A 24,642-nucleotide genomic window follows, 5' to 3' on the forward strand; every position below is an offset into this window, starting at 1 on the left:
TTCTGGGCAGATTAATCTACCACTGTGAGGAGTGTGGTTCTTTATTTATGAAAAAAAAATTTTTTTTTAATTAAAAAAAGAAAAAGAAAAGAAAAAAGCCTCCAAGGTTGTGTGGCTTATGTGGACAATATATGTATATATGATGGCAGAAGTAACTTTCATGTTTCATCGGGGAGGGGAAGGTAGGATAGTTCTCTGGGTCCTGTTCCAGCGTAGCACCTGACCAAAAGTCTAGCTTGAGCCACCAAAGAGAAAATATGGCAAAGATTTATGGAGATTAATTTGGTCCCAAATTTTACTGCCTTTCTGCATTTGTTATACTTGCAATGCCAAGGAACTCTGATTTGGAGATAGATGAGACTACATCCAAGAGCTCCATGTTAAAGAGTATGTCCTTATAGTGTTCTGTAAGTTCTTCTCTTGGTGAAAATAGAAAGCCTGAACTAAAGAAAAGATAAAGTTTTCCATATCTGTCACACATGAGGAAACCATAGGCTTACTTGTCTTCTGTCCCCTTTTGTCCACAGGCTGGTCCCTGAGATAAGGGGAGGATGTTCAAGAGAAAGTCTTAGGAAAAGTCCCAGGAGCAGTGGGGTGTGTGTTATTGAGCTCCTCTGCTGGCAGTAAGTTTAAAGGGCAGAGAAACATCCAGAATGGTAAGTGAGTTGGTGCATGTGAGAATCGTGTGTCTGGATGTGTGTGTGTTACAGTCAGTACTTAATGTACTTTTTATCTGGAGTGGGTCACTTTTTTTTTTTTTTAAGATTTTATTTATTTATTTGACAGACAGAGACCACAAGTAGGCAGAGAGGCAGGCAGAGAGAGAGGGGGAAAGCAGGCTCCCTGCCCAAGAGAGAGCCTGATGTGGGGCTCGATCCCAGGACCCTGGGATCATGACCTGAGCCGAAGGCAGAGGCTTTAACCACTGAACCATCCAGGAGCCCCAGTGGGTCACTTTTTAATACCCCTTCCTCTATAGGAAAAACATTGTTTTCAGTAATAATTAAGAAATAAAACTAATAAAATAATAGCCAGAAAAGAAATATAGACAATGAAAAGTTTTTATGGAACTTTACATACATAATTATATTAGTAAGAGTGAAGTAAAACAAAATAACGTAGTTTTTCAGTATAAAAATTAAAAAGTTTGGGGAGGAGGGTATAAGGGGATGGGAAACATGTATGAAGGGGAGCGGGAGGCTCAGGCTTCCAGTTGTGGAATAAATAAGTCCCAGGGATGAAGAGTACAGCATAGGGAATATAGTCAGTGGTGTTATTATATAGTGACAGACGGCAGCTACACTTGTGGTGAGCACAGCATTTATCATAGAGTTGTGGAATCACTGTGTTGTACACCTGAAACCATCGTAACGTTGTGTGTCAACTGTATTTAAATAAGCACAACTACTTAATCAGTTTTTATATCCAACTAAGCAGTTTGAACTTCGATCTTTAGGGAATCGTTCAATATAAACTATAGAAATAACTGTCCATTAACTTTATTAGTTAATATTAGTGAAATATACACTAATGTACATTTAGTGACATGTACACTAACTTCATTACACTAATGTAATATTAATGAAATGTACTCTTTTTGAGAATGTAAGCAAAAAAGGACAATTTAGGCAATTACTTAAGCCATACCACTGTTGTAACATTTTATTTCTCTTTAGGAAAAAGAAATTAATAATTAAGAAAGAAGAACAAAATTTTATCTTTATTCTTATGTATGTAAAATTCATATACATTCTATCACATAAATGTAACAAAGTCTTTTCATTCAGGGAAACATTTTATATGCAAATTAAAACTTGCTGTGCTATACAAAAATAGTACACCTTACAATTCACACACTGTTCCACAGTTTTACATTTCAAACACAGTACAAACTCTGTTTGCAGGGGCACCTGGGTGGCCAAGTCGATTAAGCAACTGACTCTTGGTTTTGGCTTAGGTTGTGATCTCAGGGTCCTAAGATCAAGCCCTGTATCAGGCTCTGCACAGAGTCAGCTTGAACATTCTCTCTCTCTCTCTCCTTCTGTCCCTCCCACTTATACTCTCTCTCTCCCTAAAATAAATAAATCTTTAAACACACACACACACACACACAACTCTGTTTGCCATATAGATTAAAATGACCAACTACAGAAACTCAGCATCTCTTAGGTGTTTTTACAATCACTGGGTAAAAATTATTTATTTTGGATCAACTGTTGAAACACAAGACTAGGTAGTACCACAGGACTTGGAAATACAAGCAAGCCCTAAATAAGCTCCAGGGATTCTGGACCATTATGTATCTATTCTCAAAAGAAGTATCTGTAGGTGTGTCTCTGTTGTGAGTTTTATAACTGGGGACCCTCCAAATTAATTTTCATGTATAATACAACATTTATTAAAAGTATTAATAAAAATGGCTCATTTGATGTTTACATATGTATTACTGGTAGCCAAAAATAACCACAAGGATGACTTAGAATTTAGACCAGCAAGAGATATTTTCAGGAAAGAAAACATTTATGACTCCTGTTTACTAGCCTCCATCCGCCCACCCCAAGCACATGGCGATAATAAAAGGTAAGCCAATTCCTTGGTCATGTTGCTCTTTAGAAGTCAGGTTCAGGTAAGACACCCACTTTATTGCTTGCTTCAGTCATCCCACCACTGTAGTCTTGACATCCTAAAGGCGATGGTGTCTGTAATTTACTTGCAAACACTTTGGCATAGATAGTGCTATCTTTGTCCTCATTTGAACACATCCCAGTGATGATTCCCATTAGATTTACTTGAATAAAGCTCGTGCAGTCCACGAGAAGGTGATCACATAGACTCTAACCAGGACCCCATATCCCCAGGGTGTCTGTGACAAGTGCATCCACCTTCTTTATCTCTGCTCAGCATCTGAGGCTGTTAATGCAACAGAGTGGTTTCTAGAAATGTTTTTCACTGGGGAAGGGAGTCATGTGCAAGCCATGAGCATTACCCAGCAACCCCACCCTTGAATGAACTCAGTTTCAGAATCCACACTTTTCAGGGTGCACCCTCAGCTAAAGACCACTTCCACGTGTGGCCCTGCCGTCTTCACAGAATTGTCACCTTAGCTGACTGGGAGTAGCTGACACCTGTCCTTGAACATTGTCTGAACTCCCTGGAGTAGACCTTTTGTGTAAGGTGCTCTTCAGAGAGCTAACCTTCAGTGACCTGGTCTGGCTGAGTGCATGACTAGGTTGCGGTTCACTTGCTAAGAGCTGTTTTGGGATGTGGTGCAATTCTACACTTGTTTTATCTCTCACAGATCAGTAGTGGTAAGGTGTGAGCAGAGGCTGTTACCTGCGTCTAACTGCAGGAAGCTACAAATGCTTGCCTTACAATTGAGAGAGACCACAGTTAATAGCTTTGTGTGTATGCGTGTTTGTGTGTGTATATGTGTGTGTGTAGAAAGTGATGACCATTGAGGAAAATGGACCAGAACTTTTTCCCCTGAATAACACTTTTGTCTTAAGAAGCACTGAGCCATGGGGAAGAGACTAAGGGCTGAAGTTCTCTAGTAAAATACATTTTGGTCTGATAAAACCAAAATTAATGCCTCCTTCAACTTGGAACAGCTGACAGAACCTTGGCATCTTTACCCATCCACAAAAATATTGCCTGGGACATACAAGATGTAGATAACAAATCCACACAAATATTTCTTGGGACCTTCAAGATACATATAACAATCCCGCACAAATATTATTTGGGACATACAAGATGTAGATAGTAATGGTTTATTGTCCCAGGCACTTCTTGACAATTTTTTTTTTTTTCCCCTCCTGGGGAAGTGGAAAAGTTTCAAGAATCTGTGTTGCCTTCTTTTCATTTGTGTTTAAATCAAACAAATAATGTATTGGAGCCCTCCTATGATTGCATTTTGAAAAGTAAGTTGCAGTACATAAAGTAAAAATAAAAGTGCCTCCTCTCTGTTCTTGACCAAGGATGTACCACTTCCTCTTGTTAATGGTTTCAGATTTCAAAACTGTCTATTCATTTACATGAATACATATGTACATATGCAAATATATATGTTTTCAAAATGGCAATGGAATTTAAAGATCCTGTGGAGCTGGATGACTTTTCAACTAAAATATGAACATGCTTATCTGCCTCGATATAATTGTAACAGATTTTATTCCATGGTACAGAAGTTTCTTAGTTTCTAGTACTCCTCTGAGGCATAAGTATAATTTGTAGCACCCGTGGGTTGAGGTGTGGCCCTGTGAAAAATATGTAAGTGAATAAAATGTAAATGTACTATTTTCAGGTGGGGGGTGTAAGAGCCCTCTGCAAGCCCGCACGCCCTTTCCTCTGCCAGAGGGTCTGGTGTAATGCCCCAGATTGGTGACCACTCCATCTGCTGCGTCCTGGATGAGAAGATCCAGGACAGAGTCCCCAGAGGACCTGAGAGGGCCACATATGAGCAAGAAATAACCTGTTGTTTTAAACCAATGAGATTTTGGAGGGATACTCCAGCATACTCTGGCATTTCTGATTCATACAAATAGTATCTATGGGTGATTTTTTTTAATTCAGTTGTTTTCTTAATAACAGAATAGGTATGACTTCCAACTGCTCATGTATATATCCATCTATGTATATGTACATGTTCATGTATATAAAATAGTGACAATAGATAATCTTACATTTATATCATACCCAAGGTATATTTTATATAGAGTCAAGGTATATGGAGTCACTCAGATATTGTTACCTTTTAAAAGCTCTAACTCTTTATACTGTTAGAATTAGTCATGATGATACATATTGACTTACACTATAGCCAGTATTGGCTGATCAATATTAACCTATCAATCATTTAATATCAGTAAGATCTGATAATTTAGAAATATGGACCAATGTCATTTAATTTGTAGTTTCTGATTATTGGTTTTTGCTATTTTTTTTTAAGATTTTATTTATTTATTTATTTGACAGACAGCGATCACAAGTAGGCAGAGAGGCAGGCAGAGAGAGAGGAGGAAGCAGGTTCCCTACAGAGCAGAAATCCCAATGTGGGGCTTGATCCCAGGACCCTGGCATCATGACCTGAGCCGAAGGCAGAGGTTTTACCCCACCGGTGGCCCTTCCTGTGTTTTTTTAATGTGTGGGAGCTCTTGCCTTCTGTTTGGAATCCCCTATCCATATCTTCTGTCCTTATGTCGATTATTTTGTTTTGCCATCTAGACTTTTAGGAACTCTTATATGTTAGACACCCTTATGCTGGATATGTTGCAGATATTTTCTCCTAGTCTATCTTTTGCTTTTAAATTTTATTTCTTGTGTCTTTTATGACACAAAGCTTTCATTTTCATATAGTAAAATCTCTGTCTTCCTGACAGATATGGAATCTAGAATTTGGTGGGCTTAATAACTTTTTTCCCTAGTCAGCAAGGCATTATAAAGTATATTATATTTTATTATAAGTTAAATTATTTGTAAAGTGCCATTATAGTTTTAGGGGTTGTTTTATGTTTAACTCTTAACTCCAACTAGAATTTATTTCAGTGAATGGTGTGAAGTAGTGACTGCAATGTATTTTTTGTTGTTGTTTTTGTTCAAATAAAGGAGCAATTTTGCCCACACGGTTTGTTGAATAATATGCTTTTTTGGTGGATCCTTAACAAACATCTTGTACCCTAAATTCTTGAGGTTTCAGCGTTTGTATCTAGAGGGGCTGAACCTGTGAACATTTGGAAAGAACTGATATGTGGACATTACTGGCACTCAGTTGCTGATGGATGGATATGGATCTTGAGGAGGATTAATTGTTATCTTCATAAAAACAAGTCCTCTGAGATGACTTGGTGGTCACAGTGTTTATTCATCGTAAGAATGCACATCGTCATGAAGGAAAACCACCAAGGGATCTGAAGTAGAGAGTTTGAATAGGTGTCAAGCTATTAACAGCTAAGAGCCAGGAGAGATGACAGGGAGAAGAAGAGAGTAGAACACATGGGAAGAGACCTGCCTTGTGTGTAGACGGCTGCTCTGCTCCACTCCATCCAGGCCATGTGGACACATGGGCCCAAATGACAGCCTTTTTCCAGTTTTTTGCCCAAGAGAACCCATGGGTCCATATATATATTAAGTTTCCTGCTGCTTGGTTGTGAATGTGCACAAGTATGCTTATAACCATTTTTTTCTCTAGAGGGGATAATGTTTCTGAAGCAGAGAAGAAAATATTTACTGATTCACATATGTATTAAACCTTAATTTACCTTTAACCATATGGCTGGTTTTATAGTCATGAGGTACGAGATGACAAGATAGGAGAGCCAAATCCTGAGATTCTGAGCGGTGGCAGATCAGAATGCATATCTTGGCATGGAACGCAGTGGAGCAGGTTTTTGCCCCAAACTAAAAATGATATGTCCTTCCTCCTTCCCCAGGGAAGGGGAGAGGCAAATGAGAGAGAGACCAACATGCTGTCAAGCGTCCCTCACACAGAGGGACTCGTGAAAATGAGGGTAAGGGGTGCTTGGGTGGCTCAGTCCATTAAGCACCTGCCTTCAGCTCAGGTCATGATCCCAGAGTCCTGGGATTGAGTCCTGCACTGGGCTCTCTGCTCTGTGGGGAGCCTGCTTCTCCCTCTGCCTACTGATCCCCTGCTTGTGCTCTCTCTATCTGCCAAATAAATAAATAAAATCTTAAAAAAGAAAAAAAAAAGTGAGGGTAAGTTCCATGCATCCCATTAGTGTCATTATACTGATATTTTAGAAAATCATGATGTGTCTTCAAATCTATGCGGTATCAAAACAGGAGATTTTCATGTTCTGTATTTAAGAATAAGAATAGTAAAATATTTATCTTTATTCATTTCATAAGAATGAACAATAATCTTGTGGTTCTTAGTGTCATCATAAAATTTTGTTTTCTCCAGAAGAATACAAGCCCTACCAGAATTTTTTTTACCTATTTATTTATTCATTTTTATCTTCCAATATGCATAGAAAGATACCTACTTTATTTTCCTGTAGAACGATAGATTACATATGTAATCCCTTTATCATTTTACTCATCATTTCGCTGTCCCGTATGAAGGCCTTTAATTCCTAAACCCATTATATGTCTTAGAGCAAGTCAGAATGCTTGCTGCAGACTCAATATTTGAAAGTCATTCCTCTATCTCAAGAACAACCCTTCTATGTGTGTCTGATTTTTTTTCAAACACTAAATGTGTTAAGTTTCATTTCAGATAATACTAACAAAGAATAGTAAAACTGGGAGGAATGAAATCAAAGGACAAGCTAAATTTCAATTGAGTGTTTTCTTTAAACAGCAAGAGATTAAGTGCATCCAAATAAAATATGCACAGCGTTTATTAAGCTATCTATAACAAGTAGATAGGACCAAAATTGACAAAGGTTGTCTTGACTCAAAAAGTCAATCACCAGTTTCGCTGTGTTGCTGTCAGTATTGAAAGGTTGTTATACGGTTTATGAAGCATATATTCATTTTATTGAACTAGGTGATAGTTCAGAAAAGTGTCTGCGAAAATGAAAAACATAGTAATAATAGTAAAGGAGAATAAAAAGCTGTTCTGAAGTGTTGTATCAGTCAAAATCCAATCGGGAGATGGAAACCACACAATCATTTGAACAGGGAAAGTTTGATGTAAAGAATTAATAACGTTAAGAGAAAACTCTATATAGCAGTAAATAGAATTCTAAAAATTACCCTGGAGCTGGGGGAGATTACCTAAGGCAGGAACAAATATGGAAGATGGGAGTCCCTTCTTCAAGATATCCAGACCTTGTTAGAGACAGTATGGTTGTGGCTCACTGGATGTCAAAGAAGTTTGCTGAGTTGCTTTGGGCAAGAGCTGGCATTGTCTCTGGGTAAGCCAGAAACATCCCTCTGGGACACCATTCAAACTGGATGGAGGAAAGCATCATTTGGATGGCCCTACACGCATCCTGATGGTAACAGCACAATAAGGCAGGAAGTAGATGAGGAAAAAGGACCTGAAGAGAAATCTTTTTTTCCTATAGCATCTCACTACCGCCCCCTGTTGACAAATCTTAACATGATGCAAGTTACTGAGAAAAACAATAACAGGGCCTAAATCCATTTCCATATATGGCCGGCAATGAGGGGTAGATTTGGAGCTCATAGGGTATAAATATTTTCACAGTTATATTTAACTTTCTATTATCTAGTCATTTCTTTTATTAAAGTTTTTTTATTTAAATTCAATTAATTAACATAGAGTGTATAATTGGTTTCAGAGGTAGAGATGAGTGATTCATCAGTCTTATACTCAGGGCTCATTATGTCACGTACCCTCCTTAATGTCCATCACCCAGCTATCCCATCCCCCCACCTGCCTCTCCTCCAGTAACCCTGTTTATTTCCTATGATGAAGAGTCTCCTATGGTTTGTTTCCCTCTCTGATTTGTCTTGTTTTATTTGTTCCTCTCTAGTCATTTCTATGTGTAAATAAGTGCTTAAGTTTCCAAAAAGTTTAGGTTTACCAATTTGATTCTCATGAATATTAAAACAAACATGTTCTAATGGGTATAAATATATCCAGGATATGGGGCCACTTTGAGATAAATATAACATGCTCAGAATAGGCTATGAACCTCAGGGTTTTCTGGAAATCTGAATCATAATTTTCTGAGATGGTTGATAAAGTGGATCTTATCTCTTAACTATATATTGTCTATCTATGAAATTCTGTGAGGACTCACGCTTATACAAATTGGGCAAGTGTGATCTCTAAGGAAAAAAAAATATAAAATTATGAATCCCATAATTCATGTGAAAATGTACCACTAAGCCTAAAGTAAATGTACATCTAACCTAACATCTTCTTAGCCGGATCCCAAAATTTCCACAGCCACTCCACTGACTCCAAATTAAGGCAAAGCAGGATGGAAGTGATATTAAAATAGAAAAGGCATTACTCTGAACTGACTAGTCAAAATGACCCACATTTTGCAAATTTTACAAAATCATATGACCATGTGAACATACTAGGGTATGTGAACATCCTAGAGTAACTTTTACACGTGTGTAGCATAAAATTTAAGCTTTAGTAGTTTTACATTAAACCATCTCTGATGATCAATCTAACTATAATTTATCAAGATCCTAATAAATTCTATTGGATTAGCTCTTATTTATGTTGTTAGTTTTCATTAAATGTTCGAGGATTCTTGGTTTTCTGCACACATTCACCGAAAGGTAGGTTGATCAGTTTAGGGAAGTGGCATGGGCATCTTTTGTACTAGATCTATATACTCTTCAATTCTACCCATGCCTTTGGTTTTTAGATGGTGCAGGTGATATGTTTTATACGGCCTGGCATATAAATGTCACCGTGCCTTCATATCGTGGCCCCTGCCTCTCTTCTCCTTGACCTCTTCTTTAGTGTATCTGTGGCCAGTGGCTTTTCTCAACACATGAAAGCCCATTCCATCTCAGAGCCTTTACAATCCCTCAAATACCTGAAACCCCCCTCCAGGTCTTTGCATAGCTGACGACTCATTTGCTTCCATCTCCAATCACCTCTTCAGACTTAGTGAATAATACATTTATAAACCAGAAAGAGAAAGCTCTGAGGAGTCATCAGGAAATATTGAGGCCAATAATTTTTGCCTTACTTGCTTCTCTGTACTGACCTTATTCATTTTTATGCCTTGAGTTGCTGTCTTACTTGTCTTTCTAAATTGCTCTGATCAGGTTCCCCACTGGGCTCTTCTGCAGAATCCTGATATTAATTTGAAAGAAGGCCACACATTTAAGTAAAAATTAGGTCAACTTTTTTCAAAGTTTCCACCCAGGAGCCTTTGAGAGGAATTGCACTTTTCCCCGAACTAAATAGTCTTAAGCTTATTTTTGAGCTCTGTAATATCCCTGTTCTTGTGTCTTTACCAGCAAACTCCTTACCTTTGTCCAAGTTGACATTGTGGTCTATCATCCCCTTCAACCTACATTTGTTCAAGCTCTACCTTATTTATTGCCTGTTTCAATATTTGAAGGTAGGTACTTGTCTCTCTCACTCAATGCATACAATCATTTGAATTTCAGATCTTTGGTGTGTAACACTGGAGTCTGGGAGAAGTCAGGGGCTTATAGTATGATACTGGGTCAATGTGTTTCTGGAACCAAGTGGAACTGCTTGGAACTTGGACAATGTAATCGGTATTATAAGTTATGAGAAGTCAAGAATTTTCTAGAATTGGACAAACATTTAGTTTCAGATAAAATCTGGAGAATCCTCAGATAAGTAGACTATTTTAATAGTATCAGGGATGTCTCATCAACTCTGAGGTGGTTTCAGTGGTTTATATGGTATTCCTCAGAATCTTTCCATTGTAACAGGAGAAGTATATATTTACTAAGGAATCAGTATGTCCATATGTCTGATCTCTGACAGACAGGTATCAAATCCCAAGGGAATGAGGAGAGCGGGCATAAAACCTTCCTCTAGCAGAAGCAATGTACAACTTTCCATCTCAGCAAGCTCCCTTCATCCATTCAAAGACTTCTGAATTTTGCAACATCTGAGTATCACCAGAGTACCACACTGTGTAATCCTAAAGGTCTGATTGAGGTGGCTTAACTGCGTGTTACCAATTTCAACTTCAACATGACTAATCATATCAATTGTGTCAGCTCTAAAAGGAGTAGGATTGTCATTGTTTCATTTGTTCACAACCAAATCCCTATCATGTGTAATAATGGCTGACATGTAAGCACTCAGGAAATATTTATTCAGTGAATCAAATCAAGTATTTTAATTTGCTAACTTCATGTTTTAAATACATAAAAAGTTCTTAACTATTAAAAAATAAAATAAAATATTTTATAAAATAAAATAATAAAATGCTTTTTCTCCCCATCCCAGTGTCATGAGTAACACCTTTCAAGGACGCTTGTGCTGAAATATTGCTGGGGAATCAAGTCTCGAGGTGTCAGTGTCCTGTGGGAGGGTACATTTTAACTTAAGAACAGGTACTTTTCTATTGTCTCTCTTCTCTACTTCTCTCACATTCTCCTCTCTTACTCTCCTCTCTCTCACTCCTGTGATCTCACTCTCCACCATCTTCTCTCTCTCTCTCCATTATAAATATGGTATCAGCCAGTGTCTACCTTAAAGAAAGAATAACAAAATTTGGATAGATGTACTACCTAAAACAAAGTACCTTGGTAAGCCAATATGTCCTTTTTTTTTTTTTTTTAATGTAGCTGAGAAGGTACTTTGCAACCTATCAAGAAACTTAATTCAATATAGTGTGGCAATAATAGGTACCCTAAGGAAAATGTACCAGAAAAAAAATCAATTTAAAAGCCAATTCACTGTTTGACCTTAGTGAATTCATTTGGCCTTTGTTGCAACCAGTTAAAAGATTGATAAGAAATGATCAATAAAGACAAAGATTTCTGAAAACCTAAAATCCCCTACACTGGGCTGTAACCATGACGTTTGTTCTGTTTTAGGGAACATAGTGCCTCTTTGGTGTTAAGTATGTGAATCTAAATTAAATGGATTAATTCCTTCCATGGTACATGATCCAGCATAGTGTTTGCACAGTGTCAGAATGTCTTCGAACCTCTGTATACGGTAAATATCAAAATGACAAAAAGTAATTTAAATAAGAGACTGTGTTACATTTGTTTTGGAATCAGAGAAGCCTGGCTTGAGTTTCCAGGACCTGTAACTACTATCTGTGTAAGTTTACACAACTTATGTAAATTTTAATTACTTTAGTAGGAAATGAAGGTAAACATAGAGTTAAGAATTAAGTAAAACATATTCAAAACAGTTCAGTATCTAGCATGGAGTAAACCATAGATCAGTCATTATTAGTATCATCATTGGTGATACTCCTATTATGATAAATCATAAAGTTAAAGTTAGTAATGACATAGGGCATCACTGTATGCATTTTGTGACCTAAAATTATTCATGACTACTTTAATTTCATGTCCTAATCTTTTTTTTTCTTCTTATAGTTCTCACACATTGCTAACACGTTATCTTGCTATATTTTATGTATTAATAAAAACAGTTTTAATTTCTTTTGCAACAAAAGGGAGTGTTAATAAACATGTAGATGGATAGATAAAAATTATAACTATATAAATAATATACATATTTACAGTAATCTTGGGCTATGAATTACAAAATGTCACAAGATCTCATTAATTCTTATTTTATGGTGCTGGAAGAGAGGAAGGAAAAGGGATAGATAGAGGGCATAGCCTTTGCCCTGCTACTGTCTATAGAGTAGTAGGTGTACAAGAGGACCTCAATGAGTGCTGAATAAATATGTAAATGAAGTCAGCCAATACTATTTAATATTTTCATGTGCAGAGCAATGGGCCAAGCACCTTGGGCAATAAAAGATTTGCAACAAGCAAACCTAGCTCCCCTTTCTGAAACTTACCATATCGTATTAAAAGACAAACTCAAAAAAAATATTATAAACAAATGCCATTTTAATGAAGATTCAAACACAGTACAGTGTGTTTGTATGTTCTGGGGATGGGAATGGGTTTTTGAGTGGCAGACATCAGTTCCAACCTGAGGGATATCTGACAGATGCCTCGTACTATTAGCAACAATGAAGATTCTGAGTAGCACCCAGACACTGATTTCTAAGCAATGTCTAGAATAATTTTTCATTTAATTATGGGCTACCAGGGCAAAGCAACGCTGTACAGAGTCAGCACTGCAGTTATAAAGACACACAGTAATAGCCCTGAGCTGCTCTAGCATAATCTTGAGGCAGCTGAGTGTCTCAATCACTTAAGGGTCCAACTCTTGATTTTGGCTCAGGTCATGATCTCAGGGCCCTGAGATTAAGCCCTGCTTTCAGCTCTGTGCTAGGTGTAGAGTCTGCTTAAGATACTCTCTCTCTCTCTCTCTCCTTCTCCCTCCCTTTCCCCACTCCCCACATACTCTCTCTCTCTCAAAAAAAATGTTAATAAATAAATGAATAAATAATAAAAATAATACAACCCTGTTCTCATAGACTACTGACCACTTCAGATAACAGCTGGGCACCCTATCCCAAAGAATTGATTTAACCAAAGCTGAAACTTCTTCCCACAGTAGCTCAGTTTGCCATGAGGTATCCATAAATAAGTAAAGATATGAAACAATCATTTATGCATTTGATCCTGTGGATAAAATATTGTTTCTGGTGAACATGACACAATTTCCAATGTGCATCTCTAATAGAGCTTTCTTGCTACCAACTTCAGATTTGAATCATCTGAGAGGTTGTGAGGAAGAAAGCAGAAAGGATAAAAAGGAAGAGGAGGAGGAGGTTGTGAAGGAAGAGGAGGAAAATCTGTCCAGTCCTGAAACCCAGGCTATTAAAATCAAAATCTCTAGGAGTGGGGCTCAGGCATCAGTATTAAATAAAATATCCTGAGGGGAATATAATGTGCTGCCATGGTTGAAAACCACACCAGGGCAGCGATCCGGGACATCGCTTCTCAAACTTTACTGAGTGTAAGAATCATCCGCATGGCTTGCTGAACCAGCTCTATGAGCCCCAGCCCAAAAGATTCATGTGTCTCAGCTCCAGACAGTCATCTAGGATGGAGTTTAAGGTTTTGCATTTCTAACCAGTTTCAAGATAATTCTCTGTTGTCCATCTGTGAAGTACAATCTGAGTATTGGTGCTCAAGAGAATGGTACCAAAGGCTCCCTGAAAATAGACAGAAAAGGGAGTCACCTAGGAGATATTGTTTGCTCAGTAGATGGTCTATGGACAGGCAGCATCAGAATTTCCTGGGATATTCTAGAGATGCCAAATCTCAGACTCTGATGAATCAGAATTTGTATGTTGTTACCAAGATCTGCAGGTGATAGACATGTTCATTAAAGTTTGAGAAGTACTGTTCTAATTCTCAATTTTGGCCACTTTGGAGTCACTTGAGCACTTGCAAAATCTCACAAGGCTTGTGACTAACCCCAGGAAGCTTTGTGGACAGGAGTTTTTAGAAATTGCCAGCAGGGCTCTTCTCTGCAGCAAAGTTTGAGAAACACAACTCTAGAGGACATGATTTTAGGTGGTGATATTGTACAAATTTTTCCACAAACTTCTCTTCTCCCAATCTCCTAGTCTGTCACATTCTATTAATAGATACTCATTTGTACATGTTAAAAAGAATCCTCTCAAATGCAAATGGCCATAGGAAGATGGACATTGTTTTATCAGTCATTTGCATCTTAGGGTTAACATAATTAGACTCTGAGATCACAGAGCTGGAAACAAGCGAGTCTTACTGGGCATTAGGAGAATAGAAGAGATGATATTGATTGGGGCGGGAGGTCCTTCTTATCGTGAGCTGAAATGGATGAAACTGTGAAACATTGACGATGTGGAATATGATTAATTATTTCTTGTTCAATCCAGAAGTAGAGTGCCCGTGGAGCACAGAGTGGCTAGAGGAGGGGGCTAAACTGTGGGAATAAATTGAATTTCTTTTAAGAAATGCCCACGAAAAGAACTTGAGGAATTATAAAATTATAATAAATCACACTGAAATTGGACATGGTTGATGAAGTAGCCATTAGAAACTATGACCAGAGACTATCTTATTACATATGCATTTTGTGTGTGTGTGTGTGTGAGCTTGCTGAGATCCAAAAAATTCATTTTATATATTTTAAATGCCCGGCAATGTTTTAGTTATGGGTACCCCAGTAATGTTAACCACACCGACTTGCTCCCTATTTAAACCAGATCAATTCCAGAGATGTGACTGAATAAATGAACATGGCAAATACCCACCCAATAAGCATGTCGTCTGCATACACAGGTCTAAGACAGCTGGATTTTTTTTTTGCTTTCCTTGAATGCCTCCAGAAGGCTTGAGATTCCTGCTGAGTCATTTAATTGGAATTAGGTTCCTATTGAAGAAAGAAAAGTGTCACATTTCCTCTTATTTAGTGGCTCAGCTGTTAGAGGCTGAAACCAAGTTATGATTGAGGACACTTGAGGGTCACGTCACAAAACTGAAGCATCCAGGTCCTCACCGTTCACCCATACTGATCTGCCACAAAACATGTCATGTCAGAGACAGCTTCTGAAGTGGAAACATGAGTGTACTTTTCTTTGAAAAGTTCTTACTAATCTCGTTTCTCAGTGAATAAATACAGCGACGGCAAAAGTCGGCTAATTTAAACTATTGCTTTTATTATAATTACACGGGAGCACAAATAAATAAGCACAAATAAATAAGCAGATTGTAAAATATTGCCAATGCACTAAAGAAAACAAATTGTTTTCAAACAACATCTGGTTACTTCAGTAGTATCAAAGTACATTTATAATTACATATTACCTAAAAAAATCAAGTACAAAAATTAAGAGAAATTAAAACATCAGTGTTTATATTATCAGGTATATAGAAATGGCTAACAACACGTGAATAGAGAAATCTGTTAGCTAATGCTTATTTGCACAATTTTCCAGGCACATACCTGACATTTTTAATGAGTTGTGAAAAATGTAATATGACATTCAGATTCTTAAATACGGTAAACATGTTATGTTGGAATGGATGTTAAATGGTTTCTTTTAAAAACCCTGTCTTTTAAAAATGTAGTGCCATTATCCACTAAAAAACATATGATTTTGTATCATTTCTTCAATAGCTATTTGTTTTAATTTCTTGAAAAGAGCAAGAAAGTAAACGTACAATTGCTAAATACGTAAACACATTTTCAGTGCAAGATAACAAGACCTGTGACTTTACTGTGCTTTGTTTTTTTATAATCACAGTGCACTTTACACCAATTGCTACACTATAAATGTTAACTCAAGGAGTTCCAAACAAAAGTGCATACTAAACATTTTCATATATATTATATACAGTATGTATACTGTATGTGTGTGTATACACGTGTAAATGTAGATGCTTTTAGGGTGGGCAACCCAGTCATATTTGGGAACAACTGAACACCTCAAAAAGATCTTCATCTATATTTGATTGAGAAAGATCCAACACTATTTCTGTAAAGGTGTTTCCCCTTAAATTCAAAACTATAGTATTTAAAGGGAAATGTAATAAGACATTTTTTTTTCAGGTTATACACATTTTGCTACAATGTAATTGACCCAAGTATCAAAGGGTTTTAAATCAATCCAAACAACAAGCCACAATGTTCAAGTCCAACATGGCAAACGTGTTATCCTTTTACTGAGTTACATAGACAGCAGTACATATCCTACGTGTACATAGAGAGTCTTATACATAAACATATTTTATACTTAGACATTAACTTTAATATGTTTTAGTATTTTGTTTTGACTGTACACTTGATCTGGAAAAAAAAGAGAGAATACCATATATAAAAAGACATAAGAGATGTCAAACATGTGATATTGTATAACTTCTTAGAAATAATTGGCTTTGTTTTGAAATTTTAATGATTGCATAATTAAGCTCCTTGAAGGCAGGGACCATATCTTTTAGAATATTTAATTCCAATGCTTCACAGAATTTTTAAAAACAACTATTAGGTAAGTTTCTCAACAATGAACTGTTAATAATAAATTGTCCATATTCTATAATTAGCTATTTTCCCATTGAAGGAAGATGTAGTGAGTTAATCTTAAATATTATAGGTACCACTTTTTCTTCAGTTCTATTTAAATTTGGGGCACAATGAAGTGGGATTTGTTATTCTATTGTACTTCTATTCCTTTGAAAGGGTAAACTGTCTCTCATCTCAGATTACCTACTGCTTAAATCACAGGAATTTTTTTTTTTTTAAATTTCATAGGTAGCATAATTAGCTTACAAGCTCTTTTCTATTTTGGGGAAGTGGCTCACCTTAACATATAAGTGATTAAAATTGCATTGTTAATGTGCATTGTTTTGATGTCTTATTTAGTTAGTTAAACCACTAACCTGAAAGGGTTGTCTAGTTTTATTGACTTGATTCTTAAACTTACTCAAAGAGTCAAATCAAATTACATGTGAGAACAAGGCCTAAGCTAGAGTGTAGTAAGAAAAATGTTTCTCTAGTCTCTAGAAGCATTCAAGAAAATGATTTGGAACCCCCATTTCTGAAGTCCCAGTGTCACTTAAGGAAGTTGTATCTCGTTGTATCCAGACAATTTCTGGATAGTGGAATGTGTATATTCTTCAAAACAACAAGTGTGAACCTCTTAATGTTTTGTTTTGCTTCACTTTCCCAAATATTTTGTATGGGTGGTCATTAACCTTCACTTACACAAATCGATCACTCTCTCCAAACTTGCTCCCACAGGATGAATAAAGGGAAAGGGACATCAGTGTTCAAATGAAGACCTACCGTAACAGCTCAGAAGATGGTGGCTTCTGGCACTGAACAGAAATGCAGGATCTCTCACCCATTGATTCCAAAGAAATTTGTCTCTGATGTGCTAAGAAGTTTTCCCCATAGAAAAGCGTCTTGTTGACAGACGGTAAAATTCTGTTTCTGTAAAAGCTGTCAGGAAAAGACCATTTCTCATACGTATGGGCTCTTCCCACCTGATAACCATGCCACAATACCATTTGTTCTTTGGTACTGCTATAAAAACTATGAGCTTTATCTTTCTAGAGTGTTCTGACTTTCAACAGAATGTTTTATCATCTGACGTGTCCTGATTGACTGCCACCAGAGAATAAGCTGATTTTTCTTCCTATCCTAATGACCTCCTCTCCAAATAAAGAAACACGACACAAAAAGAAAATGAATAATAGAATGGTTCTCGCCATGTTGGCAAAGCCGAAACGGACAGTGGGTTAGGCACCCAATAAACATTATTGAGTCAAACATCACTGAAGCTGCTTTCCCAGATCTTTCAATGACTTCCCATTGAAAGGAAAATTTGAAGAAATTAAACAGAAACGGTTGCCTAAGGTCAGAGTTTCAAACAAGCTGCCTTCTCAGAAAATAACTTGCTTGAAAAAAAGAGTGCATGAAACCTGCCAGCAACATGAATTTGGCAGAACAAATGGGAATGACTGAATCCAACACAAATCATTTCAGTACCTCTGTTTCCTTCTTGACAAGTGGCCAGCATTAAAAAATATCTTCTGCCTCATTCAGAGAGATACGGGAAAAGATTGGCGTCTGAAAAACACACTTGGATATGTTACCTACATATAAATTTCAAAGGAATTATCCAATCATTACCATACTGAGCCTGAACATACATATACATACCCAGATCATCATAAAGATGCCGAGAATTGATGTCTTACACCCAATCTACTGGATCGAGTGTATGTGGTCATAAGAAGTTAAATCAGGCTAACATCCTGGGTCCTAAGCACATTTTATTTCCATTCTGATTTTATCTTAAAACATTTCCATCACTCTTAGATCGGTACTCCATTGATTGTTGAGTTTGAAACATAATCTCTAACTGGTGAAACATGGCAGTAGGATTTATTTAAGCGACTTAAGATCTCTACATGATTTCCTGTATTTGTGATCCTGCTTCTTCTTCTGCTTCTTTTTTTTTTTTTTAACCACCTCAGTTATACAAGCAAAGCCTAAAACCTCAGTAAGTATTTCATGTATACAGTTCTCCTGCTGAGTCCTCATTCACGCAAAAACAACAGATACACATGCTCCCACTTACCCTTTTTCCTTAATCTTTCAGAATTCTAATTGGACATCAAAATATACATTGATTATAAAAGATTAAAAAATTATTTTATAACATTTCAAAGGCTTGAAAGGAACTATTACTGATAAAGTATCACTAGGTTCTTAGCAATATAGATTACAAAAATCCCCTCACTCCTTTATATTTGGTTTTATTGAGCAGCACTATACTATTGCTGTCAAAACCCTTACAAGGAAAACCACTATGACAATAATTTTGAACACATACGTTTTCTCTCAGAAATATAATACTAAATTGATTGTTAAAGAAGAATCACATACTGTCAATTTTAGGAAGCATAAATAGTAATTTAAATATACAAAATATATGAGATAGTTTCCTTTCTATCAATCTGTGGCAATATTTATATGCAACTAGCAAGTTATTCTTAAAAGATATATAGGAATTTGTTTAACTTAAACTTTACCACCACGTAAAATCGAAGCCACCCCATCCATCCCCTATCCCCTGCATTTCCTGTTTCTTCCTTGAAACAAAATAAAATAAACAAGTGGTCATAATTCTTTGGTCATGGTGTCAGAATCAGTAAGAATGGATGTGATGGTCATGCACAGAAGATTACGACCCAAAAATGTGGTGATAACTAGTTTGAAAAACTTAAGAAATGCTAATTCATTAATGGACCTAAGTTTTGCTTAGTGTACTAAAATATGTAAACGTATCTGTCAGAACGTTTATTTCTCATTTTCTAGGGGAAACAAACATACATGTGAAAAGTTACTTAAAAATAGTGATGGCAGTGGCAATAAAGCCACTGGTCCCACTTTTGTGAAAGCAGTCGTGCTATTTAAGCTTTCGATTCCTTGTTACTTCCATTGTCACAGTGAACCCTGGTCTCCTCCAATTAGATCCATGATGCAAAGACAGGTGTCCTGAAAGTTATTTCTGAAGGAAATGTTCTCTGCTGAGATATCCAAATATATCCTAACAACTTTCTCTGGAGCCTGACTAACCATTGCTTGGTATAAACAAGACAATATTGAAGAGAAATTCTTATAAAGCCAATGTAGCAAAAATATTGGTGTTGATGTAACGTGGACATCCAAATTATGCATCACATTTGCATCCATTTCCCATCAAACCTTTAAAAACTTAGAAAGCAACAGATGTTCTTAACGAATATGATACTTGACTTCTACATTACTAGCACCAGATCATATATTATGTGATTGAACATGATTTATAGCTGTGAGTTCTCATAAAGAAGCCAAATGTGGACAGAAAAAAAAATAACATCTTCAATGCAAAAATAAATAATAAAGGCATCAAGGGATTACATATAAAAGAGATAACAAACCAGTTAATACCGAAATTATATCATATAGTAAAACTCTTGATATTTCTGTAATTTATATACGTATAATGTGTATTATTTCAGGTGTCACCCATAAACTAGTAAAATATTTACATCTTAATATCTTTTGGATTCAAAATAATCCGGGATAAATAAGTGTCTTAATTGCAAGGATACAATTAATATACATTTTATCAAGAATTTGCCATGAGTAGGCACAGCTTCCCATGGGCTTTCCAGGGAAGCACTGGCATTCCATTCCGACAGAGAAGATATGTAACAGCTACTTATCGCATGACTGAGTCGACCTCCCTCTTCATGTAAAGTGATGTGGAGCTCCCGCCATCCTGTGCACAGTCATATGGCAGTATCCCAGAACACCGTTTGCTGCTTAGAATAGGGTGGAGGGCTGTACTTCTTTGCCCCAGCGTTCTTCTTCCAGCTGGGCAGGATAGGCATGCTATCCTGTTTGCAAAGCCCCTTTTCCGTTTTCTGTCTAGCTTTTATTTCCTTGCACAAGCAACGCTTTTTCTCAATCATCTCAAGCATTGTATGGTCTCCATGAAACCACTGCATGCATGCCACCTAGCAAAAAAGAAAGAGTGAATACAGAAGCAAAAAACGGTATGAAAGCAATCTCTTTTTTTTTTTTTTTTTGCACTGTGCTAGTAGTCATTTCAAAAAATGTCAGCTGTTTCTATGTCTTTATAATTCTTACAAAGCAAAATTAAAGTGTGGGAACTATAAATAAATTTAATGCTTAAGTAAACTTGTGACATAATCTAACAATTATTTGGGCAAGAATATTTTTCCAATATGTTTTAGGAGCTCACAATATGGAAATGACCCTTTCCTTTTTTTTTAAGCAATTTGCCTAGTATTTACCTACTGCTTTTATACTGACTCCATTGTCTTATAGGTCCCAATGTGTCTAAGTTTAGTTATCGGAACTGCTTTTCAGTGATAGCTAAGATGAACGTGATATGTTTGAAAAATTTAAAGACCATTATTGTTCTTGAAATAAAATTTTCATTTGTTTATAGAAAACACATGGGACTTAGATATTTCATAATTCTTCTACCAAAATGACTTAGCATGCATCTAATGTTTGGAATTTAAATGTTTAAATAAATTTTTGCAAAGAAATTTTTCTATATTTTTTGATGCTTCAGCAAATGTCCAAGTTAGACTCCTTGGCCATCATACTGACCCAGGGCCCAATAAGTTCTAGCACATTAGAGAAACAGATTCTTCAGGTCAGTTATGTACCAGAAGATGATTCAGAACTGATAATACATTGACACACATACATATATCTCTGGGCAGATAAATGCTGATCCCAGGTATATGTGGACATGTCCCCTAATAACCATTCTTTAGAACGACTGAGTTGAGTTTGTCACAAAAGGACAGCAATGTGATTGGGCCACAAACCCAACCTGAGGAAGCTTCTCCTTAATTGTCTAAGTAAATCTACTCTTTGACTTTAAGGATTAAAATAGCTCAATCAGAGTCACTGAATTAGATGTTACAATTTTAGTGTAAAAATCAGAGTAAAGGGGTGTCTGGGTGGCTCGGTCATTAAGCGTCTGCCTTCAGCTTTGGTTGTGATCCCAGGGTCCTAGGATTCAGCCCCGCATCAGGCTCCCTGCTCGGCAGGAAGCCTGCTTCTCCTGTCTCTCTTTCTGGCAAATAAATAAAATCTTTAAAAAATTTTTAAAAAATCAGAGCAAATACTTATGTAACATTTACTTTATACCAGATCCCATTCCAAATACATTTGCATAGTTTAATTCATTCATTCCTTACAATGATGGTGTTCTGAAATAAGTACTATTTATTAATCCATAATGATGAGTAAAATGAGATTTAGAGAGATTTAGCAACTTGTTTAAGTTTACAGAGCCAGCAAAGGGCAGAGTTGGGATCGGATCCCAAGAATTCATCTCTAATGCTATGCTTTTAACAACTACTCTGTACTGACTTTCAGTGTATATGTAAAAGTGGAAAGGACTGAGAAGATAAATAAGTACAACACCCTCAATATACAGATGAAAAAGCTAAAACTTCAAGAAATTACATATGTTGCCTAAAGCCAAGCAGGTAAGTTTCTGGCATGAACAAGGCAAGATTGAAATTCTCATGATTCCTAATCCATTATGGAGTGGGCAGGATCTAGAGCTAGAAGACAAGAATTCAAAGCCTGGATGTGTCAGATTTCTCCCAGTCACTGCACTTTGTGGTTTCTTTATATGAATAACTGAATTGGTAATATCTCAATTTTAGAAGTTGGTGTAAGGATTAAATTGGATAATGAAGTCATTTTTCAAAACACTGAACAAGCAAGCGCCCAACTATTATTATGATAATACTGATAAATACCTAGGAGCTTTCCATACCTGCTCTCTGTCACACATGTGCAAAAAGCTCTGTATATGTTATATTAAGTCCCCCTAGCCACCTTGAAAACTTAGATTTATCTATACAGTACAAGTGTGAAAGCAGAAACTAGATCAAGGTCACAGCTTATAATAGAGACTTCTATCAAACTTAGATCTGTCCGATTCCAAAGTGAATATTCTTTCTACTACATCTCCTGATCATTATCTAGAAATTATAATAATAGTTATTGTCATAGTTACTATCATTTCCAGATGCTACTCAAGAAATGCAAATATATTTATGGCTTTTTGAGAGAATAAATAGTGTGTATCAAATAAACCCAAATCAATGGCTTGGACTTGGGGAGTCCAGAAGATGGCACTCTTAGATTATTATCTTGTATGTGTCTAACTTGATGTGAAGTTCCTTGAAAAACAAAACAAAACCAAACAAAACGAGCTTTGTTTTATGGCCACAGGTGTTTGCTTTTTAAATGGTATTCTAGATATTTGTTAAATTATTCCAACTGATGGGCTTTTGTCCCAACAGAACATTGCCAAAGTGGCTCAGAAATTTTTCAAAGGATTTCTAATATTTTATAACTTGATAATCCATGCAATAAAAATACAGTAAGTCTATTTTGGTGGAAATACAAGCAAAATTTATTGAGTAACTATAAACTCTTAAAATGGATTTATGACAGAATTCCCAGAGGGCAGGCCCCAAATTTTATCCATCAGCAGCCCCAACATGCAGAACAGAGTCATTAAGCTCTCGATAAAAAGTTTTATGAATGAATAGAAGCCACCATCATTGAACAGATTTTGTTAACTCTTAGAAAGCTCACCAGATCATTTTCTTCTCAGTAAAATCTCACTGGAGTTTACACATTCCAACAAAACTGTAAAACCTCCAGGCTTCTTTCAGATATTTACAGCATCACTTTGATATTTGCATTGTATTTACTTTTCCACACAAACCTAAAATCATTTGTTACTTAATTTTCTTTAATATTTAAGAGTGAGAATCAATACATGTCATTGCAAAATAATACTTCTCCTAGATTGCTCTAACAACATCTCCAATATATTTCATAGTAGTCATTACATTTCAGATATGTATAACTGCATTACTGTAAGTGTGTATTTTCTTTCAATTAGAAGTTTGCACTATATAAGTATGTCAATTTAAGAATAATCCATTCTTTAAGAAAATCTAAAAAATAAAAGTTTAAGAATAAAAAGTTATAAAGCATGATTTCCATATTCTTTACATTTTTATTTTAAAGTAGTTAAATGTCCACTTGATTGATATAATGGTTTAAAATATTAATAAAAGAAAATCAACTCCTTTTTACAGAATGCTATAATATTAAACTATTTTCTTTTGGTGGTCAATACAAATTCTGTGAGAAAACATTGGTCAATACATGAATGACAGCTAGATATTCCAAGATAATTTAAATACAGGTTATTAGAAAATAGCCAATTCAAGATTTTTTTAATTTCAATATTTTAATAAATCTTTTGAAGAGTGCTATAGAATCATCTCATATTAAACTGTTATGGAACATTCTTTTCTCATTTGAGATACCCAAGAAAGTTATTACTATATTAAGATGAGATAAATGTATTTTGAATGTGATTCATTTTGGGGAAGACAAATCTACTTCCAATGTTTATTTTTATATAGCCTGTGGTTTTCAGTATTTCTTTCTGGAGGGTGCATGCTTTTTTTAATTCCCAGAATTAATCTCCAACATTACCCACCATGGCCATTTACATGGCAGAATCTCTATCCCTAAAACAAGTCTAAAAATTACATTTCACTCTGACAGTAAGATGTGCTTCAATTTATTAATTTGTACATAACAAATAGGATATTAAGCAATTATATGAAGCGTGTTAAGAACACTATCCATAAAATATTTCACGACTTTGCAGTGTTTTTGTTTTGTTTTATCACCAAATTCTTCAAAGCTTTTTAAAATTTAGCTATAAAATTCCATTTCACCTCACCCTGGAGGTTAACCCCAGAGTTAAAAGAATTCTGGAATTTGATTTACAATAAGCATGCACTGGGAGATAATTGTAAGACATTGGCTCAACTGATATGAATACAGTTACATCTGTTGGACAAGATTTTCATATTAACATGATTCAGCAGAGGTAATATTCTTAGCTAAAAGTTGATGGGGATAAAATCAAGTGAAGCTCTTCCTTAAGGAGGTAAAACATAAAACCCCATCCTTTACGTGCAGGCTACACACAGTGACTTCTTTCCAGAGAG

At 36.0% G+C, this 24,642-nt stretch overlaps 1 protein-coding gene across 1 annotated transcript in view; it reads right to left on the reverse strand.

The window, feature by feature from the left end:
- Positions 1-20,328: 20,328 nt before the first annotated feature.
- NYAP2 (neuronal tyrosine-phosphorylated phosphoinositide-3-kinase adaptor 2) overlaps positions 20,329-24,642 on the reverse strand; it is a gene marked incomplete at both ends in the record, with an annotated part of 246,482 nt that continues 242,168 nt past the window's right edge. Inside the window, one exon of the mRNA XM_080799337.1 lies at positions 20,329-20,556. Within this exon, the coding sequence (XP_080655463.1) occupies positions 20,329-20,556 (228 nt within the window). The remainder of the gene's footprint in view (positions 20,557-24,642) is intronic.

This window comes from Martes martes (genome assembly GCF_963455335.1).
Source record: "Martes martes genome assembly, chromosome: 3".
Taxonomy (NCBI): domain Eukaryota; kingdom Metazoa; phylum Chordata; class Mammalia; order Carnivora; family Mustelidae; genus Martes; species Martes martes.